The sequence below is a fragment of the Lepidochelys kempii genome, chromosome 18 (genome assembly GCF_965140265.1).
Source record: "Lepidochelys kempii isolate rLepKem1 chromosome 18, rLepKem1.hap2, whole genome shotgun sequence".
Taxonomy (NCBI): Eukaryota; Metazoa; Chordata; order Testudines; family Cheloniidae; genus Lepidochelys; species Lepidochelys kempii.
The window spans coordinates 10,256,695-10,283,541 of NC_133273.1; the positions used below are offsets into that span (position 1 = coordinate 10,256,695).

General features: G+C 53.8%; 1 protein-coding gene across 3 annotated transcripts in view; it reads left to right on the forward strand.

Moving 5' to 3' along the window:
* Positions 1–220: 220 nt before the first annotated feature.
* Positions 221–26,847, forward strand: part of VWA5B1 (von Willebrand factor A domain containing 5B1) — a 77,333-nt gene continuing 50,706 nt past the window's right edge. The window contains exons 1-7 of one of the 3 annotated variants that reach the window (XM_073316622.1): positions 221–387; positions 15,534–15,720; positions 16,476–16,637; positions 17,187–17,406; positions 18,153–18,298; positions 18,768–18,899; positions 19,410–19,534. In XM_073316622.1, the coding sequence (XP_073172723.1) occupies positions 15,582–15,720; positions 16,476–16,637; positions 17,187–17,406; positions 18,153–18,298; positions 18,768–18,899; positions 19,410–19,534 (924 nt within the window). In that variant the 5' untranslated portion in view covers positions 221–387; positions 15,534–15,581. Of the gene's footprint in view, positions 388–643; positions 729–15,533; positions 15,721–16,475; positions 16,638–17,186; positions 17,407–18,152; positions 18,299–18,767; positions 18,900–19,409; positions 19,535–26,847 lie in introns of those variants that run through there. The other 2 variants (XM_073316624.1, XM_073316623.1) reach the window with 2 other exon arrangements.

Genomic DNA, 26,847 nt, shown 5'->3' on the forward strand with positions numbered 1-26,847 from the left:
ATTTTGACATACAAATGAGTGTCAGCTACTTGTCCCTTGCAGCTGCTGAGCTAAATGCTCCCAAACAAAGCAGAGAGAAAGGATGCAAACTGGAGACTTGTTCCATGCCCTTAAGAGATGGGGCAGGGGGGAGAAGGTGCTGAGAAAGACAGTGGGGTGTGTACAGGATGATTGTCATGGTTACCTCTCTGACAAAACAAATGGCACCACTTAATGATGGTCACCCAAAGAGCTATGGAAAAGTGTGTGTTAATCAGCTGGCAGGCAGCGGAGCTAGGTCCCTGCTATGCGAAGCAGAAGCCTTCACAGGATCACAGACAGCCCCCAGGCGCTGGAGGGGAACGGTAGAGCTTTGGCAGAGGGACACATGTTGCTGCAGCTTGCAGGGTAAGGAAGCCCCGGCATCCGGAGGACTTAGCCTGGGGTGGGAAGGTAGCCATGAAGCCAGGGCCCCCCTGGGAGCCTGGGCAGGGTGCGCCCGGGGCGGGGGGCAGAGCGAGCTTGCTGGGATAGCTAAATGCCACATGTTGCCGAGGTTTCTTCGCCTGCAGAGATCGCCTGCCCCCCGCACCCCACGCCGGTCTAGCTCTCGGTCTGGAGGCTGAAGCGGGGTGCCTGCCGCCGCCTCCCGGCTTGTCCGGGCTCTCGGTGCAGCCGCTCGCCCCAGCAGCCGGGCTTGGGCCACGGCAGGCGCGGGTGAAGTTGATCCCGGCCTCCCGCCAGCCAAGGTAGGCGAAGCAGCCGGCGGCTCTCCGCGGCTTCCTCCCGCGCCCGCGCCCGGAGCGCGCCGGCCGCTCCGCAGGGCCGCGGGGAGCGTGGGCGCATTTCCCAGGCGCTGCGCGGTGCCTCGTCGCAGCGCAGCCGCTGGGTTGTTAAAAATCCCGGTCACAATATTTCTGCGCGCGCGAGCCCCCCCCCCCCGGCAAAGTGCCGCTCCCCTCTCCCCGCTGCAGGGCACGGACGTGCCCCCAGCCCGGGGGCAGAACAGGCGGGGGGGGGGGCAGGAGCATGAGGGGGCAGGAAAAGCCCAACTGTCTCTTCGCCTTCTGGGCGGAGAATGAACTTCACTAGCCCCTGCCGTGGGGTGTGTGTGTGTGGGCGGGGGGGTGTTAGATTCACTAGCCCCTGCCGTGGGGTGTGTGTGGGCGGGGGGGGGGGTTAGATTCACTAGCCCCTGCCGTGGGGTGTGTGTGGGCGGGGGGGGGTTAGATTCACTAGCCCCTGCCGTGGGGTGTGTGTGGGCGGGGGGGGGGTTAGATTCACTAGCCCCTGCCGTGGGGTGTGTGTGTGTGGAGGGGGGGGGGTTAGATTCACTAGCCCCTGCCGTGGGGTGTGTGTGTGTGGGGGGGGGTTAGATTCATTAGCCCCTGCCGTGGGGTGTGTGTGGGCGGGGGGGGGGTTAGATTCACTAGCCCCTGCCGTGGGGTGTGTGTGTGTGGGCGGGGGGGGGGTTAGATTCACTAGCCCCTGCCGTGGGGTGTGTGTGGGCGGGGGGGGGTTAGATTCACTAGCCCCTGCCGTGGGGTGTGTGTGGGCGGGGGGGGGTTAGATTCACTAGCCCCTGCCGTGGGGTGTGTGTGGGCGGGGGGGGGTTAGATTCACTAGCCCCTGCCGTGGGGTGTGTGTGTGTGTGGGGGGGGGGTTAGATTCATTAGCCCCTGCCGTGGGGTGTGTGTGGGCGGGGGGGGGGTTAGATTCACTAGCCCCAGCTGGGGGGTGTGTGTGTGTGGGCGGGGGGGGGTTAGATTCACTAGCCCCTGCCGTGGGGTGTGTGTGTGTGTGGGCGGGGGGGGGGTTAGATTCACTAGCCCCTGCCGTGGGGTGTGTGTGTGTGTGGGGGGGGGGGTTAGATTCACTAGCCCCTGCCGTGGGGGGTGTGTGTGTGTGGGCGGGGGGGGGGTTAGATTCACTAGCCCCTGCCGTGGGGTGTGTGTGTGTGTGTGTGGGGGGGTTAGATTCACTAGCCCCTGCCGTGGGGTGTGTGTGGGCGGGGGGGGGGGGATTAGATTCACTAGCCCCTGCCGTGGGGTGTGTGTGTGTGTGGGGGGGGTTAGATTCACTAGCCCCAGCTGGGGTGTGTGTGTGTCTCGGGTGGGGGTAGATGGGGAGCCGCCGGGCGCCGTGCAGGGCACCGTTTGCGCTCCCCGCGGCGCGCAATGACCTTGCCAGGGCGCATCGCGCAGCGCAGCGGCGGGTTTGCATTACGCAGCGCTGGGGACAAGCCCTGGCAGCCAGCCCAGGGCGGCGGAGCGGGGCCGGGCCGGGCTCAGGGAGGGAAGGCAGCCCAGCCTCACCACAGGGTGCTGCTAGGCTTGGCTCCTGCAGCACTTGGCTCACCCTGGCCAGAAGCCCCCCCAGGAACAAGGGCTTTACTTGCAAGGGGGTGGGCTTGATTTGCTCCATCCTCCCTCCAGAATCCTCTGTCCCCACCAGCTGCTGCTGGGGCCAAGAGCTGGCTTCCCTCTGCAGTGACTAGGGCCTTGCTTCTGCCCCAGCGTGCCAGCACCCTGCGGCCAGCCAGCGTGGCGTGGGAATGCTGTCCTGCATTCCCGCCCCGGGGCAAGCTTACTTGGCAGCCCTGAAAACTGAACCCAGGGCCTGGGCAGGATAGGCACAGCCCACAGCTGATGGAGCTGCTCGCCCCCAGCTAAGGGGTCTCACCTCTGTCCTGGAAAGACCCCCCCACACACAGACACGAGCGTGAGTGCACAGGCCTATCTCGTGGGCCCCATCAGGCCCTGAGCGCTTTGCTTAGACTAGCCTTCCAGGTGGCCAATTAGCACCAATGCTGTTGGCCTCTGCTCCAGGGGGGATGAGTGGCTCCCTCCTTGGTGCTAAGTGATGGTTTTAGGGGCAGTCTCCTGTGGGTTTGAGGCCCGGCGCTTTCCGCTTGCATCCCAGAGGAGCTGGCTGCACAGGGGGCAGGGACGCACCTGCCTTTGTTCCTGCAGGATTGTGGGCAGGTGCCTGGCTCTGGGAACCAGGAGCTCTGAGCACCAGGCAGGCCCCGCAGGACAGAGATGAATGACACCCTCTGTGCTTGCAGAGAGCATGTTGCAGCTCGGTTGCTTGCAGGGATGGCCAGTGGGTGGCAGCAGCCTAGAACCCCCCCTGCCTGCTAGGCCCCGGCAGGGCTGCTGGAGGGTTGGGATTGGAGAGCAGGGGCTCCTGCAGGTTGCTCCTGAAAATCTGCTGTCAAAAGACTCGCTTTCCCACCTACAGTCTCAGTCCACTTGGGGCAGGGCTGGCAATGAAGGGCCAGACCCCCCCATCCCACCCCCATGGGCTCCAGTGCCTTATGGGTATACAGGTGTGTGTAAGCCCCCCCACTTCCTCCTGCCAGCTTGTAAGTGACATTATAGACCTGGCTCTTGGCTCAGCCCAGGGCAGCCTTCCACGTAGTGGGGCTTCTGCCCGGGAAGAGGGACACAAGCCAGCCAGGAACCATGTCTGCTGGGCTCTTCCTAGGGATGTTTCTGTGAGATACAGACCAGCCATGACCCTTCCCAGGGAGCGCACTGCTTTTCACTGTGAAGCAAGGCCTGGGACAGATCTAGGGGAGAAGGTGCCTAGGGTTAAATAATCCACTGCTTCAAGTGCCTCTTCCACCAGCTGTCACCACCGCTGGTTTGCAGCGCATGGGAAACAAAGCACAGAGTCCTGGCCCTGCCCCTTCCACCACGTCCAGCAGCTTGAGGAGAGGAGGCCGGGCTGCCATGGCACTGAAGGGCAGCTGCTCCGCTGCCCATCAGCGCCTGCCTGCCTACCCCACCCCACCTTGGAAGCTGAAGAATCAGTATTGGGAAAGAACCTGAAGCACGTGCAGCTTCTGACCTCAGTCAGTGGCGATCCACTCCTCAGATCAGGCAGCGGACCATTGCCAGGCCAGCCAGCCCACCCAGCACCATAGGGGACAACGTGTATCACCACCTGATCCAGAAAACTTAAGGGAACCCTGTGTGGTTACTGTTTTGCCAACACGTCACCATATTACAAGATCCACCACTAGGATGCAGCCGCTGCTGGGGAGATGAAAAACAGCAGCTGTTTCTAACAGCACACGGTAACACAGAGATACCATATCCAACCAAAACTACAAGGCGAGTCTATGGCTGTGTCTACACTGCAAACACAAGTAGGCAGATCCACGCTAGCTCTAAGCCAGCTAGGCTGGGTAATAAGAGTCGTGAAGGCAGGGCAGCAGGGGCTAACAACAAGCTCACCCACACGTGCTCTGGTGTCTAGCCTGTGCTGGAGTGGAGCCCCTGTTGGTGCCTGCACGCTACCATTACCCATGCTAGCAAGATTGAAGTTAGCCTGGGTGTACCTACCCTGTATCTGTATCCTGGGTGTATCTTCCCTGTGCGTTGCAGGCCTACCCTAAGGGTAGGTCTACACTGGAGCTGGAGATGTAGTTTCCAGTTGAGGTAGATATTAGCAAGCCCAGATTGAGCTAGTGTGCTGAAAAGAGTGGTGGAATAGAGGCTGCACAGGTGGCAGGACAAGCGAGCTGCCCCTGGGGCAATTCCCAGGTATGTACTGGGGCGCTAGCTCACCCCGCCACCCCTGCAGCCAGGGCTGCCCTGCTATTTTTAGCATGCTAGCTGGATCACAGCGAGCATGGGTGTGTCCACCTGAACTGGACATTAGATTTCCAGCTCCACTTTTCACTGGATGTCTTGACCTTGCTTAACTCTGACTTCTGACGAGGCCAAATGGCTGAAGGGAATATCCTGTGCTATGTAACAAAGGCACCATTTGGCACCCGTGCTGGTAGCCGCAAGGGTCCGAGTGGGCCTTGGAGACTAAACTTCTCTCTCATCCCTCGAGGGTGAGCTTTCCAAAAGAGGGTTGAGGTGCATTGGTCTGGCAGCGTTGGGAAGCTTATGCAATTATTGCTTATGTTTTACTGGTTCTGCAGATGAACAGGGCTTCTCTTTCCAGTTCCATCCTCTGGGAACAGCCGCTGAATTCACTTGGACAGGATAGTAATAATGAATGGCCACAATGCATCAGGTCCATTCTGTCTTTAGTCTAGACAACAGAACCCGGGAGAGATGCTCATAGATTACAATCGGGCATTTCTTGTGATCATCCTGACAAGCCACTGGATGTCAGTGTTGATTGATACAAATGAAGCTGAAGGAATATTTACCCAGCAGAAGAAAACCCTGTCTCTCTCTTCCTCAAAGCAGCTTGAATGTGGAGGAGATCTGGAGATGTGACCTCACATCTCAGGGCTATGCCTGGTCTGTTCCTGGACAAGAGACCTCTGAGGAAACCTACACGGTATAGTTAATTAAGCCACTATTCCCTTAGTCAGTATCGATCCAGTACCCCAACCTAGCATTAGGGAGGTGCTGTGCTGTTGTGCGGCTCATCTTTCTGAATAGATTTACAGCGGCAGTCCTGAGTGCTTGTGGTCATTAAACATCCCAAGGCACTTTTTGCAACAGTAGGAGCGATAGCCTTGGTATCTTGGCCTATTTCTGGCTGGGTAATTACATTCCACCTGGCTAAAATTTCCCTTGTTGTTTCAGTTGGATGCAGTATTTTTCACTGACAGCCCTAAACTGTTGCATAGCGTTCTTATGTGCTGTTAAAGAGTTTCTGGGTTCCACTGTCGAAAGGGCTGCAGTTCTGTGACGGGGCACATGATCCTTCTCTGTTTAATTCCAACTGGGGGTTTCCGTTGAAATAGTTAATCCCGAGAGCAAAACTCCGGTTCCCAGAGCTCAGCCGTGAGATGCGGCTGTAGCGGTGTGTGGGTCCAAGAAAAAAAAAAATCACAGAGGCGTGGCAATGTAGTGGCTCGTGGCTGGGGCCAGTGGGGCATTCTGTGGCTTAGTTCATGCACAGAGGCTGTTTAATATCAGATCTGCTCTTTATTGGAAGCCAAGAGCCTGGTGTTCACTCTTTGACCTTATTATTATCTATATTACAGTAGCACTGAGGAGTCAATCAGGATCAGGCTGCATTGTGCTAGGTACTGGATAAGTATACATCAAGACAAGGCCCTTGTCCTATCAGGTCTTTTCCATCTTTGCCTCCTCTGATGCTGAAGGCTGGTGGCAGCAGTGAAAAAATGCTGAAAGGAGCAGGATGCATTTTTGGAAGGGGGATTGATTTAGGGCCTAAAAAGTCCCTTCCCATCCCATCATCCTGAGCTCAGACTAGCAGAATAGGGCTCACTTTAAATGCTAGCTCCGTTACAAATATTAATGTTATCAACTGATCATTAACACTGCCGTTCCAAAGCTGAGAGGTCAGCCTGGATGCAGTTACAACCAACCCCCAACTCCTGGCTCAGTTCTCCCTGCCATTCCTAAGTTCTGGATCCTCCTCGACCACCTCCTTTCAGCTGCTGCCCTCAGTTAGGGGGGCAGGACCCAGACTGGGGTGCACAGTGGCTGGCTTAGCCTGCAAGCAGGACCAGCCATTCAGAAAGCAACATGGCAAAAGCATAAGGGAATGTTCCTGCAAGCAATCCCAAATTGTCTGCCTGAGGCATCATGGTGCATTGTATCTATTGGCCCATTCGCTAGGCTGTGGCATCTAAGAGGCATCATTATTATTCACTGTATTGCAGTAGTGTCTAGGACCCTTGTACAAACATAGAAACAAAAAAGAGATTAAGTTCTTTTGTGCGAGGACCAAGTGCTCTTGTCTACCTGCAATCACAATCCAGTCCCTCTTTCTGTTGACATTTAATGCAAGCAAACAAGCTCTAAAGAGATTTATCTACCCTCTCTCTTTAATAGAGTAGACATTTAGGAGCAGATTTTTAAAGGCTTAAAGATGCAGATGGGATTTTCAAAAGTGCACCCATCTGCATCTGTAAGCAATTAACCTTTAAAAATCTGGCCCTTAGAACCTGATCCAAAGTTCACTGCAGTCACTAGAAAGACTTCAGTGACTGGAAAAGGCCCTCGCTGCTGTGCAAAGTGGGCGTAAAATGCTACTTTCAAGCTTGTTAGTGTGTAATAAAGTTTATTCTCGAAAACAAGGCTCTGTACTTTGCACATCACTGCTGCCCTTCTCACATATCAATCCATCAAGTCACACTCCCATAAAACTCCCCCACCTGAGGAATATCCATCCACCATAAAACCAGTGTGTCACCCTGCCACATGACAAGCACAATAATTCACGCCTCCATAAAACTCCCTCACCATCATGTATGCAGAGGATCAGATCATTAACAATACAGGAAAAGGCTCCTTAGCAACATCACTGCATCCAGGAGTTTGACTGACAAACTACAAGGGAATATTCACTTCATTGCCCACTGGCAGTTCCTCACCATCAGTTTGAAAGCAGATTCATGGAACACACCTGATGCATGGAGCATGCTGGCTGCAGACTAAGCTAGCAGCCTCACACATAGCCGCTTATCTGTCCAGCCTTGTATAGGGAATGCCTGTCCAGCTGCTGGAGCACTGTAATCTTCACTGAGCTTTCCCCTTAACTTTCCGTTATGCAAAATGTAGCAGGTAGATATGAGGATCCCTGTACTGGTCAATGGACAGTCACTGCAGATCGGACATCCCTACTTTACATTTGGTTACAGCTGTGCCAATAACTGATCTTTCAGTTAGTTCACCGGCTGAACCAGAAAGGGGTAGGGGTGGTGGTGGTGGTGGGGGGGGGGCAGAAGTTTCTGGCAAACAAAAAAAATGTTTTGGGGCAAGTGCAATGTTTTGGATGTTTCTGATCTTTTTAAACAAAAAAAATTGAAGTACATTTCAAGACAGATGATGCAAATTGAAAAATTTTGCTTAGAAAATGTCAAAACAAGATTTTTTTTGTAATTGTGTTTGTTTTGACTGAAACAAATCAGTGAATTTGATGCCAATTCACAACATTTTGCAGTTGACCAAAATCTGCATTTCTGGCCCCCCAAAACCAAATTTGACTGAAACTTTTCCCCCAGCTCTACACTCAGTCTTCTCCATGCACCTTACTGCGTCCGCTGAGTGCGTTTGTGAATCTGTCTCTCCTGGTGGATGTGTAATTAGGGGAACATGGTAAAAGGGAGCGTACAGGGACACAACCAGCTCAGTGTTTTTGGGTGGAACAGGGCTGCCTTTTGCTCTCTTGGGGGAAGGTCGGCGATCACGCCAGCTCAGTGTCTGTAGTGTGACCGAGGACCGGAAGGTACCAGTCGTAGGGCTCAGACAGCAAAGTGTAGACCAAGTAGAGTGCAGACGCGGAGAGCACAGTGGGAAGCATGGTAGGCAGAGTTCCTAGCTAGCAGAGAGCAGGGTGGAGAGGGCAGTTTCTCATCCACTGCTCCTAACCAAGTCACTACCAAATCCCTTGCAGCGCTGTCTGACTGAGGACTCAGAGAAGGGTAGAAGTATCTTTCCCATCATTTTCCTCTATAAAAATTCTCCCTCTTTCAGTCATCCCAGGCTCCCCCTCTCTGGTGCACACACTTGATGGCGTGCTTGACACAGCCTGCAGTCGTTCCATTCAGAGGTGATCAGCTGCGCAGTGCCTCACAGAGCCGCTTTTGGCATATTCTCTTGGCTGCCTTAAGGGCCTTTGAAGGTGAAGCAGCAGAAAGAGTCGGAGTGATTCCTTGGTTACGCTGCAGCGTTCGTGCTGCTGGAGCCCTCATGCAGGTCTGATGCGGGGCCCCTCACAGATGAGGGCAGCTTGAGGCAGATAATAACCAGTCCCATCCTAGTGCCTACGGAGGCAACGTGGCCTAGTGGGTCGGGCGTTAGACTGCGAGGGCTTGTCCTCACGTACAGCGCTACAGTGGTGCGGCTAGTGAAGATGCTACTCTGCCGATAGGAGAGCTGCTCCTGTCAGTGTAGTTAATCTCCCTCCCCAAGAGGTGGTCGGTCGAACTACAGAGCTCAGGGAGTGGATATCTTCTCGTTATACCCATGTAGCTCTGCAGTGCAGACTTGGCCTGAGTCAAGAGACCTGTGTTCTAAAACTGGTTCTGCTGTCTGCCCTTGGGGGAGTCACTTTCCCGCTCTATGGGCTGTTCAGCCGGTGAACTCTTTGGGGCAGGGGCTGTCTCTCGCCATGAGTTTGTGCAGCGCCTAGCGCACAGGGGGTTTCTAGCAACAACAAGGCTGCAATGGACAGGAGGGGAAATGGGCAAACACAGAGGTGGTGGGGCCGTGGCTTGTGTTCATGCTTGGTAGCACAGGGATCTGCTGCCCCGTGCAGCAGGGATGACTCTGTTTTCCCCAAGATCCTAAATTCTTCTTCCGGGTTGGGAGGAGAGGGACCACAGACTGAACCTATTCAAAACACATTAACAGCCCCTTCCCTTGAACACATAACAGAATATGTTTGAATATGTTTGCAGGTGGATTTGGCACCTCTTTCCAAGGAGAGCTTTAAATAGCTGGTAATCTGCAGCCCTAGTATGCCAATGCCTTCCTGCAGGGAGTGGACAAAAACAGTCTTGTATACAGCAGGGATGGAGGCTCGGTTTGAATAACTATCCATAGCTAGTCCCAGTGTCTCTGGAGTGCCATCTCCACGGTTCTGCCAGTGGACCCTGACTCTCTTCCCCCTGTTTGCAACCTTCTCATTGCCCCCAGCTCTCCCCACACCTCTCCAGTAGGTTCCCAGCTTCCTTACAGCAACCAGATTCTCCCAGTGACAAACCAGGACAGTTGCTGCAGGGGAAAAGGGACGTGCAGAGTCAGACAGCGGGGTTTTGGCTGGGGGAGGGGGAACTACTGGGCTCATGGGGGAGGTGGAAGAAAGGCAGGTTGTCTCCCAGTGCCAGGTCAATCTGAATACTTGCACCTGTTGCTCCCAAGCTGGTGCTCACAATTCAGACCTGGCTGCAGCTTGAGCATCCCCCTCATAAGAGGCAGGACTTGGGTGTCATGCCTAGAAAGGGGTTTCTTTAGCGAGGCTGTAGGACACAGACAGACCTTGTGGTTCTCTCTGGTTTCCTAGCTCCCAGGCTGGGCTTGGGGAAAGGAGGCCCGTGTTGTGGGCCTGAGGTATTGCCTGTCCCAAGCCACTTGGGACTGGCTAGTAAAACTTGTTCATGTTTCAGTTCTGGTAACAGCCACAAAGAGGGCTCATCCTCTGGAAGAGCAAAGCTCCTTGTAGCTACTGGTGTGACCTGGGAGGGAGCGGGATGGGCTGAGGAATGGGAAGCCAGTAGGAGCCTAATGAAAGACACTGACTGGGAACGACTGACGGGGCGCACGGGTTTGAAGCCAGCTACAGGAATGCTGTCGCCGCTGCCCACTTGACTGCGAATGAGCCCAGGAGTGTTTTGCTCTGCTGGGCCCCGGGGGATGAAACGTCCTTCTCTACTGAGAGCCATCGAGTGCGAGTCAATGGCACTGAGCGGCAGGAGCCCTTTGTTAGCACTCAGCTGCCCACAGCCGCGGCGGGGAACAGAGCCACTGCAGGCAGGCAGAGTCGTGTCTGCTCCGGGGGTTTTAGATCTCCAGGCTAGTAGGAGTCACCAGCCCTCGTAGCCACCAGGAAAGGTTGGGAAAACCAGCGAGGCAGCCTGAAAGCCTTTTCATGCCTTGCATCATCTCTCAGCAATGGGTGTGCAGGGTAGAAGTATCTTTCTCATCATTTTCCTCTGTAAAAATTCTCCCTGGTGGAGGAGAATAGGTGGAGCCCCCACCCCCGTCTCATCTCCTTCTCCCCTCTCTTCAGGGGGAAGCCCTGTGGTGAAGGCAGCGGCCGGGAACGCAGGAGCTCAGCTTGGCCACTGACTCGCCATGTGTGAGAGTCACTTGCGCTCTCAGGGTGCATTTAAACTGCGATTAGACACCCATGGCTGGCTCATGCCAGCCGACTGGGGCTCGAGGGTCCCAGAGCTCACGCTGCAGCCTGAGCTCAAATGCCTAGGCCCACATTAAATGGCCCCGCGAGCCCAAGTCACCTGGCATGGGCCAGCCTCCGCATCTAACTGCAGGGTAGACATCCCCTCAGTTCCCCATCCATAAAGCAAGGAGGAGGAGCTCTTGTGGAGGGGTCACTCACCAGCCAGTCCACCCCCGCATGGCCAGCATGACGCAGCAGTCTCATCTACACCTGATGACCCCTGTGGCCGTTTGCCCCTTCTCAGGACTCACCCTCCAGCCAGGTCACTTACAGTTCCCACCCCTACAGAGTCCAATAACTAGACAGGCTAACGACCTTATGCCCACCCTGGGCCCTGCAGCTCATAACCCCTTGCAAGAGGAAGGTTTTTACACCCCTTTTCCTGCTGGCAGGGAGGCAAGCACAGATCCTCCCTCTCCTATGGGCTCCAGCCCAGGGACCCTGCACTAAACAGGGCTACTGCCTCAGATTCATTGCTGTTTTCCTAGGCCCCTTCCTACCTTCATCAGCCCTTGGCCCATTTCCCAGAGTGACTCCTTCCAGGGCTTTGTCAGGAGCAGGGTGGGGGTGCTAGCCACTTCCTACCCACTTCACAGCTGATACAGAGTCCTCTTCAGGCTCCCTGGCCACAGCTTTGTGCTCCGTCTGCAGCTCTTACTCCAGCTGTTGCTGGTCTGCCAATTAGCCACAGCTGAGACGGTCTCTTAACCCTTCATTAGCAGTTGCAGGGTGGGGTTTATAGATCCCATCACACCTCTCTTTCTCCCAGGCTTGTCTATATGGATTGTGAACACGTACCCCAATGGGGCCCTGATGCTGCATGCAGCTCCTAAGTCCTGCCATACTACACATAATAATAATTACAGCCACCAGCCTTCTCCCCAGATGGGATTGTTATTGTTTGTGTCACCATAGTGTCTAGGAGCCCACGTCCAGACTTGGGGCCCTATTGCGCTAGGCACTGTGCAAACACAGAACAAAAGAGATGGTCCTGGCCCCAAAGAGCTGACAATCTATGTGTGCCCTTGAGAACCCATCTGCACTCCACCCCCCAGCAGGAGAACCAAAGCTGTCCTGCTTCTCTGAGGTAGCTGGGGACAGTGTTCCTTGCAGACCCTCATGTACCTCCACTCTGGCCAGAGAACTTTGATTACTGCTCTCAGGGACTGTGAATCAGCAAACCCTGGCACTAGAAGTTGTGATGGATGCAGCTAATATAAATGATCTCATCCTCTTCTAATTCCCTGCACTTGTCGTTGTCTCACGCCCTCTGTCTGGCCCTTTGGGAGGATGAGAGACAAGGCTGCTACGGAGTCTTCTTGTCTCTAACACAGCGTGTCCTGCCTCCTATCACCTCACCGCATAGGGCTCCTTTGGGCTGGCTGGGGTTAAGCAGGCACAGAAGAGACTGTTGGCTATGCTACAGCTGCTCCTTCCTAGGGGCAAGCTCCTCCCCAGCTTCCACCTGCTCAGACGAGGAGGCCAGGCACTGATTCTGACCTCACGTGGCCTGGTGTAAATCAGGAGTAGCTTTGTGGAAGCCAGTGAACCTGCACTTGTATAAGTGATGGGGGAATCAGGTCTCAGGACTGGAGACTGAACCCACCTCTCCAATGTGGCACAGCACAGAAATCCCATCAGCCAGGCCTGGCTTATTCCTCTGTCCTTCTTTCTAACCTGTCTCCTTCCTTCCATTTTCCTTTTTCACTCAGTTCTTTCTTCCATTTTCCTCCCTTACTGCAGGTGATTTAGCCTTCTGCCTTCCCAAACTGGCAGATCTCACGTCCCCAATGTCCTGACTGGCCTTTGCTATCTGGAGACGGTGTGTCTGGGTAGCTAGATTATCCTCAGTATCCTCGCACAACTACTCTGGCTTTTCCCCCTGCCACACTGCTGGCTTTACAGCATCCAGCAGGATCCTTGCACACAGCAGGCTCCTGGGTTTCTTAGGGTATGTTCTCACTGAAGTCCTGGGGTGTGATTGCAGCCCATGTAGACACACCCAAGCTAGCTGTAATCTGACTAGCTGGGGTACTGGTCGCAGTGAAGCCATGGTAGTGCATGGTAGTGCTGTATGGGCTGTACAAACAGATCCAGAACCCTGGGAAATGACTCAGACGGCTAGTCCATGCTGCCACGGCTTCACGAGCTAGCTCGATTGTGCAGACATCCGCCTCGATTGTGCAGACATCCGCCATTGTTTTGCACCAATGCCACTGACTTTCCACAGTCTCTGGCTCGCTCTCTCACACACGCAGGCACAAGCAAAGTTTTCTCTCCAAGCAGAAACATCGATCTGCAGCTTCTCTGGCAGGTTAGGCACCAGGGGAGCATCTATGCTTCCCACTACAAATTTCCCACGGAAAGTGGGAGATAGTGGGTACAGCGGGGCCCTGGCAATCAAAACTGGGTTTTAGTTCCAGGTGTGACACGGACTACTTGGGTAAGTCTCTGAACCTCTGTAGCCCAGGGATAATAGAACCTGCATCCCAGGAAGGTTCTGAGGCATACTACAGTCTGAGTTTGAGATCCTCAAATAAGGATGCCCTTATTGTTACTATTAATTTCTCGTTATATTTTCAGAGTCTTGCTATCGCTTAACAGTCCTCATTTCAAAAAAGAACTAGATACATTCACGGAGGCTAGGTCCATCAATGGCTATTAGCCAGGATGGGCAGGGATGGTTTCCCTAGACTCTGTTTGCCAGAAGCTGGGAATGGGTGACAGGGGATGGATCACTTGATAATTACCTGTTCTGTTCATTCTCTCTGGGGCACTTGGCATTGGCCACTGTAGGAAGACAGGACACTGGGCTAGATGGACCTTTGGTCTGACCCAGAATGGTTGTTCTTATGTTCTTACTAAGTAGCCCCATCCTGGCAAAGTCCTTATTAACCCCATGGTTCCCATAGCTCCATCTTGCTGGCCTCATTTGTTCTGTACCCCATCTTGGTTAGCCCTCGCTAGTACTTAAAGTCCATATCCTCATCTCAGTCACTCCTGGTTAGTCCTTTATGTCCCACCCTAGTTGGCCCAGCTTAGCTCTGCTGCGTTTCCACTGAAAGGCACGGGTGAGCTCCTGGTCCTAATGGCTAGTTGTGTTTGCCTTTCAGGACATTTGCATCAAAAGGTGCATTTAATAACACAGAGTTGACCAGGAAACGAGAGGTAAATTGATGTCTTTCACTGTGGCTGGCTCCCCCTTGGTCACACAGAGTGTTGCATAAAGCATCCAGAGCCAGCCAAGGAGCAGTCAGGCTGCAGCTGTCCCTGGGAATTCCTGATAGAGAGCGAGTGTGGTGAGTTCTGGACAGAAAGGTACCCACAAGATCCTTATCTGAATTCCTCCGGCTGACGGACATACTGGGAGAAGATTAGCTAAAGCAGAGATTGGGCTGGCAGCAAGAACAGTTGCAAGGAAAATTTAATTAACAGAAACATTAGAGGCAACAAGTTTAAGTATGAACAGCTCTGCTAAGGAGGCAATGAACTGAGTCACACTTTGCAGGAGTGAGGTGGAGACCTGGGGAGTGGGGAAGAGGAGTCATTGCATTTGCCCTGAAATTCAGGGGAAAAAGGTGAATTAATATAGCCAGCATTGTGTTGCTGTCTGGTAATGGGCAAAGAAATGATAGGCCAAAAAGAATATCTGTCTATCTCCACACGTTTCTTTCTTTCATGAGAACTTTCATGGTTGTAGTTTGTTATCACGCAGACACTTTACACTTTAAAAGAAAACAAAAACCAGAGGGGTGTGTGTGTGAGAAAGTTACCCAGTTCTGCACAATATAAAGCTATAAGCAGAAGCACAGCTGCTGGAAGGAAGTTTGATCCTGCCCCTGAAATATCAGCATGTCCTTGGTACAGTCCATGCAGATTTAACTTTACAATGTTCCCAGGTATTGTAGCGCATGTCCGGGAATGGGGATTCATGGTGTCTTTCCCATTATGGTGGGAATGGTTTACTCATCTCCATGCCACGGGCTGACTTGGTCATTCACCGTCACCGGTTAGGAAGTGAATTCCTCATTATCAAGCAGGAACAAAGTTGTTCTCTAGTACCCAAGTGTACAGGGGAAGATCCATTGCCATTTTCTACCCCTACCAGGTCCACGAGATGCATGCCACTGTTGGCACAGCAAGGGGCTGAGGCATCAGTGCCAAATCCAGGACCATCCTCTACCCATAGTTATCCCTACAAGCCTTCCTCTCCCATTAGAAAAGATAACGTTACAGGTGCAGCTTAGGGCAGAAGGGTCCCATGGGGGGCATTTTACTCGCACCTGTCCCACTTGGCGCTGCTGTGGCCCATCCTCACTGTGCAAAGGGAAGAGAGGGAAGCTCAGCAGAACGCGATTAGGAACCAGTGGTTGCCTGGATTCCTGTCTTCAGCACCGAGGCCGCTTCAGTTCAACCTTTTGCTATCAACTCTGTACAGACCCCCAGAGGAAGGTCCTGCTGGGGACGGTGCAGGCTGCCCTGCACGCTGGCTTCTGGGACAGTCGTGTACCTGCAGAGCCCTTGAGGCTGCAGACACTGCTGGGAGTGGGAGGCCCCCGATTGTTAATGCCGCCAAGGGCCTGTATCCGAGCTGCAGCTCTGCTACCTATCCCCAAGGCTGTCTGAGGTGCTGGGAGTGTTTTGGGCTCCAGCAGTCAGGGCTCTCTCAGGTGTCTCATGTCCTCCCCCCCTCTCTCCAGACTGCCGCAGGTCCTGACACCCAAGCTACCCCAGAGCCCATAAGCAGGATGCCAGGGCTCATTAACTGGACAAGCAGCTCCCCCCTCCCCCTCACAGCCTCCGAGGTCACCTCTTGCGTCAGCGGCTATGCCTTTGGGATGACTGCCTCCCTGACCTACGGCAACCCGGAGGTCCATCCTTTTGAAGGTAAGGCTCTGTTCCCTGGGGCGCAGGCGGCATGGATGGGGCTCAGGGGTGCGTATGGGAGACTGGTCACAGCTGGTGTTAATGGCAGCCTCTTGAGTCCAGCTCGGCAGCCTCCCCCTTACGGACAGGGTACAATAGTTACTACCGGTACGGTCACAGGGCCAGATTCACTCCTGAACTGAGAACCGCTTGGCATAGTGGGGGGCACTGGGGAGTCAGTTACCGCCACCTGATTCTCAAGACATGGCAGCTCCAGCCCCGGCCCCAGCCCTGGCATAGGTTAGAGCAGCCTAAAGGCTCTTCTAACTTACAACTGCTGGCTACGGTCCCTAAGGGACTCTGTGCCTGCTGGGAATGTGTGAAGCAGAGCTGCACTCCAGCCTGCCCCTTCCCCAGCCCACGTCCCTGCCCTCCTCTGACATGTGCCAAAGTGCATGAGGCATGCTGGGAGTAGGAGGCAGCTGAGCTCTCCTCCACAACAGCTCAGCAGAGGAGCTGTGGCCAAATTCTGGCCTCTTTGAACAGCAAAGGTGCTGGAGCTGGGAGAGGATCGGGCCCCTCGTGTTTTTTGCTTACAGTTCCGGGCTCCTTGCTTCTCCCAGTGTTTGCTCCTGCGGCTGGTGGTGCCAGAGGAAGGAACCTTTAACAGGGTGTGTCTCCTCTTGGCCACCACACCAGAGCACGGGACCGTTGGTGGAGACTGGTTGGAAACCTCCCCCCTAGGGCAGCTGTTCTAAGAGCCTTCCCTTTGGCAGGTCTCTTTGTCTACCCACTGGATGAGTACACCACCGTGGTTGGGTTCGAAGCTGTCGTTTCCAGGCGGGCTGTGACCGTGCAGATCAAAGACAAAGCCAAAATAGACGACTGTTACTTGGACTGCGGCAGCCTCCCCAGTGGAAGAGCTCAGGATGGCAGCGGTAAGGAGTCCTTTGTGGTTTGAATGGTCCAGGGGAGGAGTGGGCAGGGGAAGAGGAATCGCAGAGGGGCTGTCCGTTATGCAGGCTCGTGATGTGGTGTCAGGAGCACGTGTACTGAACAGAAGTGGCGTGGTCCCTTTGGGGACAGGAAAAGTCATTGCATGCATTTACCACTGGCAGCAAAAGATCTGAAAATCAGAGTTGGTTCTAGTTGCTTTTAAAGGCTCCATTAGTTCTGGAAGTTCCAGCATATGAGTCTAGAAAAACGCATTAACTTCAGGGGGGTTTGGATCAGGCCCTTTCTGAGTCACGGCAAAGAGACGAGCAAGTCTCCTTCCCTGATCTCAGCCCAGAGCAGGATGGCTGTGGAAGCCCTTCTAATGCACCTGATGATACTGGGATGTTGCTGTGGGTTGTCTAGTATTTGATTAACAAATACCAGGGGCTGGTGCACGAGGAGGGAGACCTGGACAGTGACATGGCCTCAGAGAGGAGCATCCTCTCTGGTGTCTACCCAGAGCATCTCTCCCGCGTGACCTCTCTGTGCAGGAAGGATTGCGCTGGATGAGGATTTGGAGCGAATCGTTTTTGTGGCTAACCTGGGTGTGATCCCTCCGCTGGAAAGTGTGTCCGTTTTCATCAGCACCTCCTCGGAGCTGCAGACTCTCCCGAGCGGTGCCGTGAGGGTCCTTCTCCCAGCCGTGTGTGTCCCCAAGGTGCCCCAGTGTGGCATGGAAAGCACCAGCCTCTCTGGACACCAGCTCCGAGCGTAAGGGGGAGCCAGAGTCTCCGAGCGGGTTTGCTTTTGAGGAGTGGCTCAGATGCTATGGTGCTGAGGGCTGTAGAAGTGCCCCCATCCCTCCAGCAGCCTTCTCTGGAGTAGCCCTGGCCCCTCCTATCTATACCTGCAGGGGGCTGGTTGGGCTTGGAGGGTTGGGCTTAAATTCCTCCTAGATTATGAGGAGCTGAAGGTCAGGCCACGTGCCATTGGAACGTTTCTATGAAAGCCCATTTTCCCTAGCTCAGTGGGCCCCACCATTTCTTATCAGCAGCCTCCCTTGCAACAGACTGGTTGATTGGCACACCGCAGCTCCCCACTTCTGCCCTCAGCTCCCCTCTTGTGCCCCAGCTGCCACTCTTTAGCCATCTCCTTGTCTGTCTCTCCTTTCCCAGCTCTCATCTTCATCTTTTTATCTGCCTTGCTCTCTTGCTTTGTGCCCCGCTGGTGCATCCTGCCCCAGCCCCCTGCTCACCCAACATGCTCCTGGGGCTGAGTCCAAGGGGCTGAGATGCATGAGCTGCTGGGGCTGAGTTGGAGAGGAGAGGAGCTGGGGCTGGTGGGCTCCTGTCTAGGCCCACAGCCCTGCAGAAACGAGCTGCTGGCTGCATTAGGAGCTGCCGCGGGAGGCAGGGAAGCTGCCAGTTGCTTTACCCCCAGCCGCGGGGCTGTGTTTGCAGTGCAGGGCACGGGGCAGGCCCAGGGTTTGCAGCTTTGACTTGGTGTCATCTCCTCAGCAGAGATCGACATTCCTGTGGAGCTGGGAGCCTGGATCCAGCTAACAAGTTCTGTCTGGCCCAGCTGCTGGAGAGGGAGGCCACCAACCCCACTGAGTACGAGTTCAGCTTCCACCTGGAGATCCGGGGGCCCTGTGTACTCGCAGGTGAGAGCACCAGGGCTGCCCCTTGAAGCCAAGTCCGCTTGACAACCCCCTCTAAACTTTGGCAACAGCCCTCCACACAGAGTCAGTTTCAGCACGTTAACCCTGCCATGGCACCAGCTGTTTGTCTGCCAGCTGCAGCGCTGATGAGCGGGCGATACCATCTCCCTCCCACCACGGATTGCTATTTCTTCCTGGGGCTGCACTTCTGCAAATGACGCTTCAGCACCCTGCACTGTCACGTGGTAAACTGGGCACCTGAGTGTAGACAGGAGATCAGACACATAGGCACACACAGATCCTTATTCAACCCTCCTGGTTCCTTTATGCCGTACCCCCATCTCTGCACAGAAACTGTCTCTGGTTTCCCCCGCTGGCCCTCTGAGCCCCAGCCCCCCCCCCGAATTCTAGCTTCACTGAACAGCTTCTCCACCCACCACATACCCGCGTCACATCCCTCTTTCCTGCGCAGGAGTGGAAAGCCCCACACACGAGATCCGAGCCGACGCTGACCCCTCTGCCCGCTCCGCCAAGAGCATCATGATCACGCTGGCCAACAAACACACTTTCGACAGACCGGTGGAAATATTAATCCATCCGAGCGGTAGGTGGCCTGTGCTTTCTGTCTGCTATTCGCCCCCTTTCTGGGGGTCCCTCCCATTCCATTGTCTGGGCAGCAGGTGCCATTAGCTCTGTCTTTGCATGTTGGAGGTAAATACCTCTTTCGTGTGGTAAACGTTGGGCCAGCTATGTGAACTAAATCTCTGAACATACTGGGATGTGCCTGTTGCTGTCCCAGAGTCCCCAGGTGCCAGTGTCACCCACACACCTCCTGGGTGCGGGGTTCTGTCCCATCTAGTGGCACCGAGACCTCTTAGAGAGAGAGATTAATGAGTTTGTTCTACAGTCTTAGCTAGCAGCCATGTGGCTTTTAGCTCATGCAGTAAAGGCCCATGCACTAAGCTCCAAAGGCCCCAGATTTGACCCCGCCTGCCACCGACCGGGGTCTGTCGGTTTTACACCAGCTCGAATGCTGCAGTCTCCCACTTCTGCCCCTCAGCGTCTCTTGCAAACACTCTAAGGCTGTTCTCTGCTTGTCCTGCTGACCTTCCAGAGCCCCATATGCCTCACGTCTTGATGGAAGAGGGCGACATGACCCCTACAGCATATGAGCAACACCTGAAGGGGAGAAATGATTTCATTAAAGGGATCAAGAAGGACCCCAGTGCCGAGAAAAAGGTGAGAAGGAAAAGGGGTTTGCCAGGAGCTGTGGTTTTTATCCAGGACTGGAGGGGACCTTCCCATGTGGGGTTAGAAGAGGCAGCAGCAGCATGGGGTTCCTCTGGGAATGGACCACGGAGCTCTGGTTACATATGTTCCTCCCAACACATATCACATGGGACCAGCAATCCCTGCAGTCCAGTAACCTGCCTCTGAGGGTGCAGAGTTAGCCCAGTGGGTCTCAGTGCCTGGGTTAGCCTAGCCCGGGTGTGAGCAGCCCCACAGCAAAGCCCTGCCCAAGTGACTGTGTTCTCCCTGTTTCTGCACTCAGCATGCGTGTCTGGGGGCAGAGCCCATGGCACCTTGTGCTGAGATGCTTTAGGATCTTTTCCCAGACAGTTGTGTCAATTGCGGGAAACTTTGCCCTTCGTGGGGGGAACTGTGGGAAGGCACCGGAGGACTCTCAAGCCACATCAGCTAGCCAGGGGTTAAAGCACCTCCTAACCTGGGCAGAAGGTTTTTGTGTTTGGACTGTAGAGAGCTTTGCCCCGGGATAAAACCCAGGTAAGTGCTTGGTTTAACTCTGTTGTGAAGACATGTCCTAACAGGGGCTTAAGGCTGATGAAGGCAGAAATGGTCTGTAGTTCTGCTTCACTGAACATGGGGTGAAACTCAGTCACAGAATTAGGTTTTATAATCATTAGTATAGTATTATAGTATATTATATATAGTTAGGGTTCTATTATTATTGTATTAATTCCATTACTTACAATAATTATCAGAACAATTTAGTTATATGACAAACACCTTAGATTGCTAAATAAATATTCACTGTATCTGCACAGGTGGTCGGTTCCAGTGTGGACTCCTGCAGAATGGGTAACAGCACGCACAAAGGGCTACTTGCGGTCAGGTCCCTTTAATGCAATTCCTTGATTTGCAGACACAGTGGTGGCACATTGACATGCAGTGTAGCTGTGCAGGGGGAGTCCACTGGAATTGGGGGTACTCAAGTCAAACACCTAACTCGGAGGCATTCCAAATCAGTGGCCCCTTTTAAAAACTGCAGCCCAAGGTCACACAGGGAGACACTATCAGCACCAGCGTTGTGATCTATCCTAGCGCCCGGTCCCACGTGTCCTGTGCCTCCTCAGGCTGTCACAGTGACAGTTTTCTGGGTTGTTGTTGCAATTGTTCATTACATGTAAGACATGTTGACAATTGTCTTGTAGTTCTTTTCTTTCCTGTGCAATTAGATGCAATGATTAGAGCCTCGTCTGTATTACGCTGCAGGCTTCTCCTGTAATTCCATTCTGAGTGCGGCAGGTGGAAGGATACGAACTTCCCACGCTGCTGCTCAGATGCCTGCCTGATGATTTTGTGTCTTGAGCCTGTCAGATTATCCAGTGGGTGTCTGACTCCAGAACCATTTTCCAATATGAATCCCACCTGCATGCCTAGGGGGGACTGGAGGCGTGATCATACTGGCAACAGAGCAGCTAAGTATGGATGGTGCCGTGGCAAAGTTATGGCTACACAGGGCTTTCCATCCCCTATATACATGACTCTAACGGAGGAGCCATTGAGTCGAGTGTCCTGGTAGATTACAGGCTAGAATTGCCGCTCCTGAGAGCATGACATTGAGCACCTCTTTGTTTAAATGAATTAACATGGATACTTCAGCAGTAAATGGTCATTAATTTCCCTTCTTCATTTTGTTATGCAAATGGTTTGAATGCTCATTAGCTAGCAGGATTATGAGACAACTGCTCTGGAATCAACTGGCAGCTGAGGAGATCTGATGAGTTTATTGTAATTGGATAAGGGTGAAGGGAGTGGGGGAAGGTATGGGACAGATGAAATATCTTCCCCAGCTGAGGCAGAGCAATTGTGACTGAGGGGGTGTCTACACTGCAACGTAAACCTGGGCTCTGACTCAGGCTCAAGTCCTAACCCCCCTTCTGTCTACACACAAATCTCTCGGACTTGGGCTCAGACCCAGGGTCCTACGACCCCTCAAGGGAAGGTTCAAGCCCAAGTCAAGGTGGGATCCAGGTTTCAAGCCCTATTGTTTTGCAGTGTAGATACAGTCCCCCCTCCAGGCTCGGGTCCCTGGAGTCTGCCAAAAGTATCCCACAATTCAGTGGGCCGACTTCCTTTGTCCCCTCTCTCCCACGACTTGCCAGTCAACTCCAGGGAAATGGAAGCTCCCCACCCTTGCTCTCGTACAGCAGCTCGGCATTTAACCCTTCCATTTTATTCTGACCTCTGAGCTGCAAACACACCTTAGGAGAACCTTGGGCATTTGCAATGGATCCCGACCAGAAGTCCGTCACAAAACGCACTGCACCCGTTGTCGCGGGAACACCGCCAGATTTCGGTTAGTCTCTGGAGCGAGGCCAGCAAAACAACTGATTTCAGTCAAAGTACCAGGAATGACCATTCATACCCACAAAGAGCGAAAAAGCTGGTGAGGCTGGAAATTTACTGGGCCGGTGACCAGTGCAGGGAATGGAGTAACTGGCTGAAGACCAAGTACCTGAAAACCAGGGACCACAACTGCACCTCTGGCAGCTCGCTGACACTGTGCCTGTTTTGTGATGAGTTTGATCAAATGCTGGGGACTGCGTCGAGCACCAAAGCCACTGGCGGGACATGATCACCTGGTCAGTTGGGGTGGCGCCCTGCGAGCCCCAGAAGCCAGCACGGAAATTGATGGGCGCCAGCAGCAGGCGCCGAATGAGGCAAATGAAGTGACTCTGCTCATGAAACTGATTCCAGAGGAGACTTTGCTGCAGGAGCAGCTGCAGCACATCCCGGGGCCATTCTCAGTGGAGCTTTGTCCTACCCCCCCCCCCCGCCGAGAGGAACAGCCTGCCGCAGAACCGACAGCCCAAACGGGAGAGAGCGAGAAACTGCCCCAGAGCCTGGTAAGTTTCTGGCTCCATTTTTGTGTTTATTAATATAGGATTGGGAGGGATTTCCCTTCTGTGAACCAATGCGAAAGACCTTATACGCCCGGGGTAGCAACGTGCATCCACTAATGTTGGATTGCATGCCAGCGCCCTGGCATCCTTCCCCTCCCGCCCCCACCGCTACGGGGAATTCAAACTGGAGACTGGGAAATGCAAACAGTAAAATAAGCACATAGAAGTAACGTTTTCCTGGGAAGGTGCACATTTTTGCTAGTTCATTCTGGTTTGTTAAAATAAGAACCTTGTATTACCTTCCCTGTATGTAGGCCGCTCGGCCCAACCCACGAGGTGACGAGCCACTTGAAGAGACGGAACTGTACAGGTGGCGAGGGGGATGGGCAGAGGTTCAAATGTAGTCCAGTTCTGTAAAATGTAGTCCATGCAGTCCCTGGGTGACAAAACCATTCGTCCCAAATCTGCCTGGGGGGTGGAATTCAGCCAAGCGGAAGGGGGATGGCAGAAGGGTTGTCTGTGTGGTTCCACGCAGTCCTAACAGGCTGCACTGGAGGTTGTGGGGAGGCACTAAGCCATGCGGATACAAATGCAGCATCCTGTTGATTCCCCCGTGAATTCTGACCCAGTCCTGGATGCTGATAGCCGCAAACTTTTCCCAAAGCAGGAACTCCAGAGAAGCAGTCCCATTTCAGGGGTGTATTTTTCAAGGTCGCCTTGGTAGCTCACCGGCCCACTCCACTCGCAGCCGTGCAGTCCCGTCACCCTGCGTGTGACTGTTTCAGTGGCATCCGTGCTCAGTATTCCACCATCAGCTTTGAAGCACATCTCACTTTGCCAGTCGGGCACCACAAGGACTGTTCCAAAATGTGTAATGTCTGAAATGATAGAGAAGCGCTGTCACCAACCTCCCCCTAAATTCCATTTTTTTTTAAAATTGTGGTTTCGAATTTCCCATTCTCTCAGCACTGCTTTCACGGCGATGAATCCGGCTGGGTGCTGGAAGCTTTTGTGGTCTGAGCAGCCCTCTGCCAAGGTAATGAAGTTCAGTCTCAAAAAGTAACATTTTCTGTTCTGGAAATTCCAAAGTGATTTTTTTCCTTCTGCTCCTGCACTGAGCTATTCAGGACAATAACCGTGTGTGTCTTGTCTTCTTCTAGGCTCCTCAGCATCTCCAGCTTGCAATATCTCCACAGCTCGCCCACATGCAGAAGCCTGGCTCACTGGACCTTCGCGGATTGTTCCAAGAGGAAGCGTTTCCGGGATTAATTTATGGTCGGCGTTCTGGACAGGCAGAATTGTTTGAGCAGCTGCTGTCTCTAATGGCTTCAAGGTTGCCAGCTGCTGCTGTGCCTGGACCATGGGCTGCATCCCCTCTGTGGTGCCCTGCACTCCAGGAGCAGCTTGGACAACTCCATGGCTGGGTGGCCCATGCAGTAGGGCCCTATGAGTGGCTGAATAGGGCAAATGTGCCCCATGCAGTCCTCACTGCTGAACCCCTCTCCAGTGGACACGTCCCCGTGCCCCCATGGCAAACAGGGAAAGGAGAATAGGGGGCTCACGGGAGATGCAGTAGTAGGTGGGGTTGTCTTGTACCTAGTTTCATTGTTTGCGTGTGTTTATGTGCTTTATTCGTGGTAACTTTTAAAGGTTTGGGTGTTGCTGGTGTTTTGGGGTGTTAAGGGCAACTGGCCTGCCCTGCAACGGTTTCATATTGTACTTGTCCAATAAATGTGTCAAAATAAAAGTTTTGATTTCATAAAGAAATCTTATTGCCATCACTGCAACACAGCATGTAATGTGTATTTCAAATAATAAAGGCAAACACATGATCAGGGACAGCAGGGAAGTGGCATGCAAAACCCATGTCTCAATCCAGCTATGTACATCTATCCTTACATCGGTTATTTACATCAATCCATACTGTCTCCACATCCCCTTTCATGAGTGGTCACGTAATTCAAGAATAAAATGTATGACCATCAACCCCCGTGACAGGTGACACTCACCTCCTGAGTGCCTCCTAGTGGCTGGGAGAAGTACTGTGATCCTTTCCCCCACTCCTGGCACCCCTTGTGGTGGCTGACCTCGCTAGGCGGGTCTTCAGTGACTCAGTCCTCTGGCCAAGTCACACGCTCAAAAATGAACCCCTTCCCAGGTATCGATGAGTCAACAAACTGGCTGCCTGCCCTCAGCAGGGTCTTCAGCCCCATCTCTGGGTCCTTTAAATCCAGCCCTTCATTCTGGCTTCTAAAGCCTTGTCCCGCCCGCTACTCCGGGTTCCACCCCTGGGACCCTATAAACAGCAGCAACGTATGGCTCCCTTCAGTTAGCTGCTGCTGCATTCCCTGGGCCTCTTCCCGCCCGCTCCCTTGACCTCCACCTGCTACCTTTGGGTTAGAGTTCCTAGGCCCTCGCTCTCCCAGGTCCAATAACAACCAGCTGAGTGCCTGTGGCCAGAGGGGAGCCCCCTTCTTTCCTTCCTCCCTCTGGTCCCAGCCAAGAACTGACCCCCCGAAGGTCCTGCAGCTCCTTTTAGCTGAGCCTGCTGGGCTCTGATTGGCTGCTTCCGTGCAGCCTTTCTAGGCAGGCCTGGAGGGCCCACCTCCACTGCTCCTTCCTGGGTTGGGGTGTAGTAGGAGCATTGGGCCTCCAGCAGGGAGCCAGGAAGGCCTGTTACACCCTGTCTCACCCCACAGCCTGCACAAGCAATCAGCACCCCCCCACTCCCCGCCATAAGCACATTCATAAAGGTACTGTTCTCTCTCTTCCATTGACCCACGCAAGTCCATAAGGTGGGAGCACAAAGCATCCCTGACGCCTGTTGCCTGGGTGCATCCAGCTGCGACTCTGGCAGGAGCACTTTCTGGCTGAGTGTAACGGGTCAGCGGCCCCTCGCTGCCATAGGCCCATTCAGGGGGAAATGGCTCACCTCTGGCTTCACAAAGACTGTGACGAGCAAAACAAGCCACAGTGAGGCGGACAGCATTAGTGTCACCGGAATCCAAATGGTTCTGTAGACATCTCCAACGGGATTTCAGCCTGCCAAACTCATTCAACCACCATTCTCCATCTGCCGGGAGTGGACTTAAACCTTCTTTTGCCTCCGAGATCAGGGGCTGGTTTCAAAAGCCAACACAAAAAGGGGCACACGGGGTCCTCCAGCATAGCAGTGGGGACAGTGACGCCATTTATGACAATGTCACGTGGCGGGAATCGTGACTCAGTGTGTCCATGAATGTAGACTCCCAATTGCCAAAGAAACCCCAAAACCCTGGCATCATGAACTTTTCCAGTGCCGGCAACCCTTACGTTCATAAATCGCCCTCTGTTGTCCACGAGGGTTTGCATAACAGTGGAGAAACACCCTTTGCAGTTTCTGTACTTGTGCTCCTTGAGAAGGGCAAAGTATGGGCACTCGGATCCCATCAATGGCCCCGGCGCAGTCTGGAAACAAGCCGGTAATTACTTCAGGAGTATCTTTTATGCCTGCCATCTTGGGGTCAACCACACCCCTAACTGCCTCAGAAATCTCTGCCACCATTTTACCCACCATCGACTTTTCAGTCTCAAACTGGTTGGCAATGGACCTGTAGCAGCACGGGATAGCCAGCTTCCAGATGGTGATATCAACCCACTTCTGGACCAGCCTGGCTACCCTTTATGCTGGAGGGTTGGATCTGTTCACAGAGCTGCAGAAATATAGCTTTCTTCATGCAACAGTTCTGGACCCATGGCTGGTCACTGCAGTCTGCAGGATGTTGTGATCCCATCAGCCTGTGCTTACGGCCCTGCTCCAGAAGCGTCGGTCCACATAGTGGGCATGAATGGCTGTACCAAGTGACCAACATCAGCCAGTTCAAGTCTGCCATGTCCGCATCCTTCCGCTCCTGCTCCATCATTAGATCTGTCCGGTGCCTTCTGTGGGTCAGAAAAAGCTGCCGAAATGCCCACCAGTGTCTCGTGGAAGCTCTGCCTGCATCCTGAAATGGGAGTGAAAGCCCAAGCAAGAGAAGTGCTTGAAATGGCACCTTCTCCATGTTGCTGGCTCTGGCTGCTGGAAGTGCACAGACCAAAACGATGGCTCGGCAGGCTGTGTTGGCGGACTGTTCAAACTTCCTGTAACATGCCCTCTGGGCAGTCAAGCTTTCCCACACTGTGCCACCCACAAAGAGTGAGAGTGGTCACATTTTGGGAGGGTGCTAGGAAGTCTGGGATACAATTGGTTGGACTCGGGTCTGCCTACTGCAGTGTAGACCCCAGAACCCCGAGTTTGGACCCAGATTAAAATATTCTTTACCTGGGGTTGGCAATCAGTATATGTGCTCAAGCCCTGGGGTCTCAAACCCAGCGTCTGCTCTCTCAAGTGTCATTAACCCTGGCCTTGCATTGAAATGTAGATCT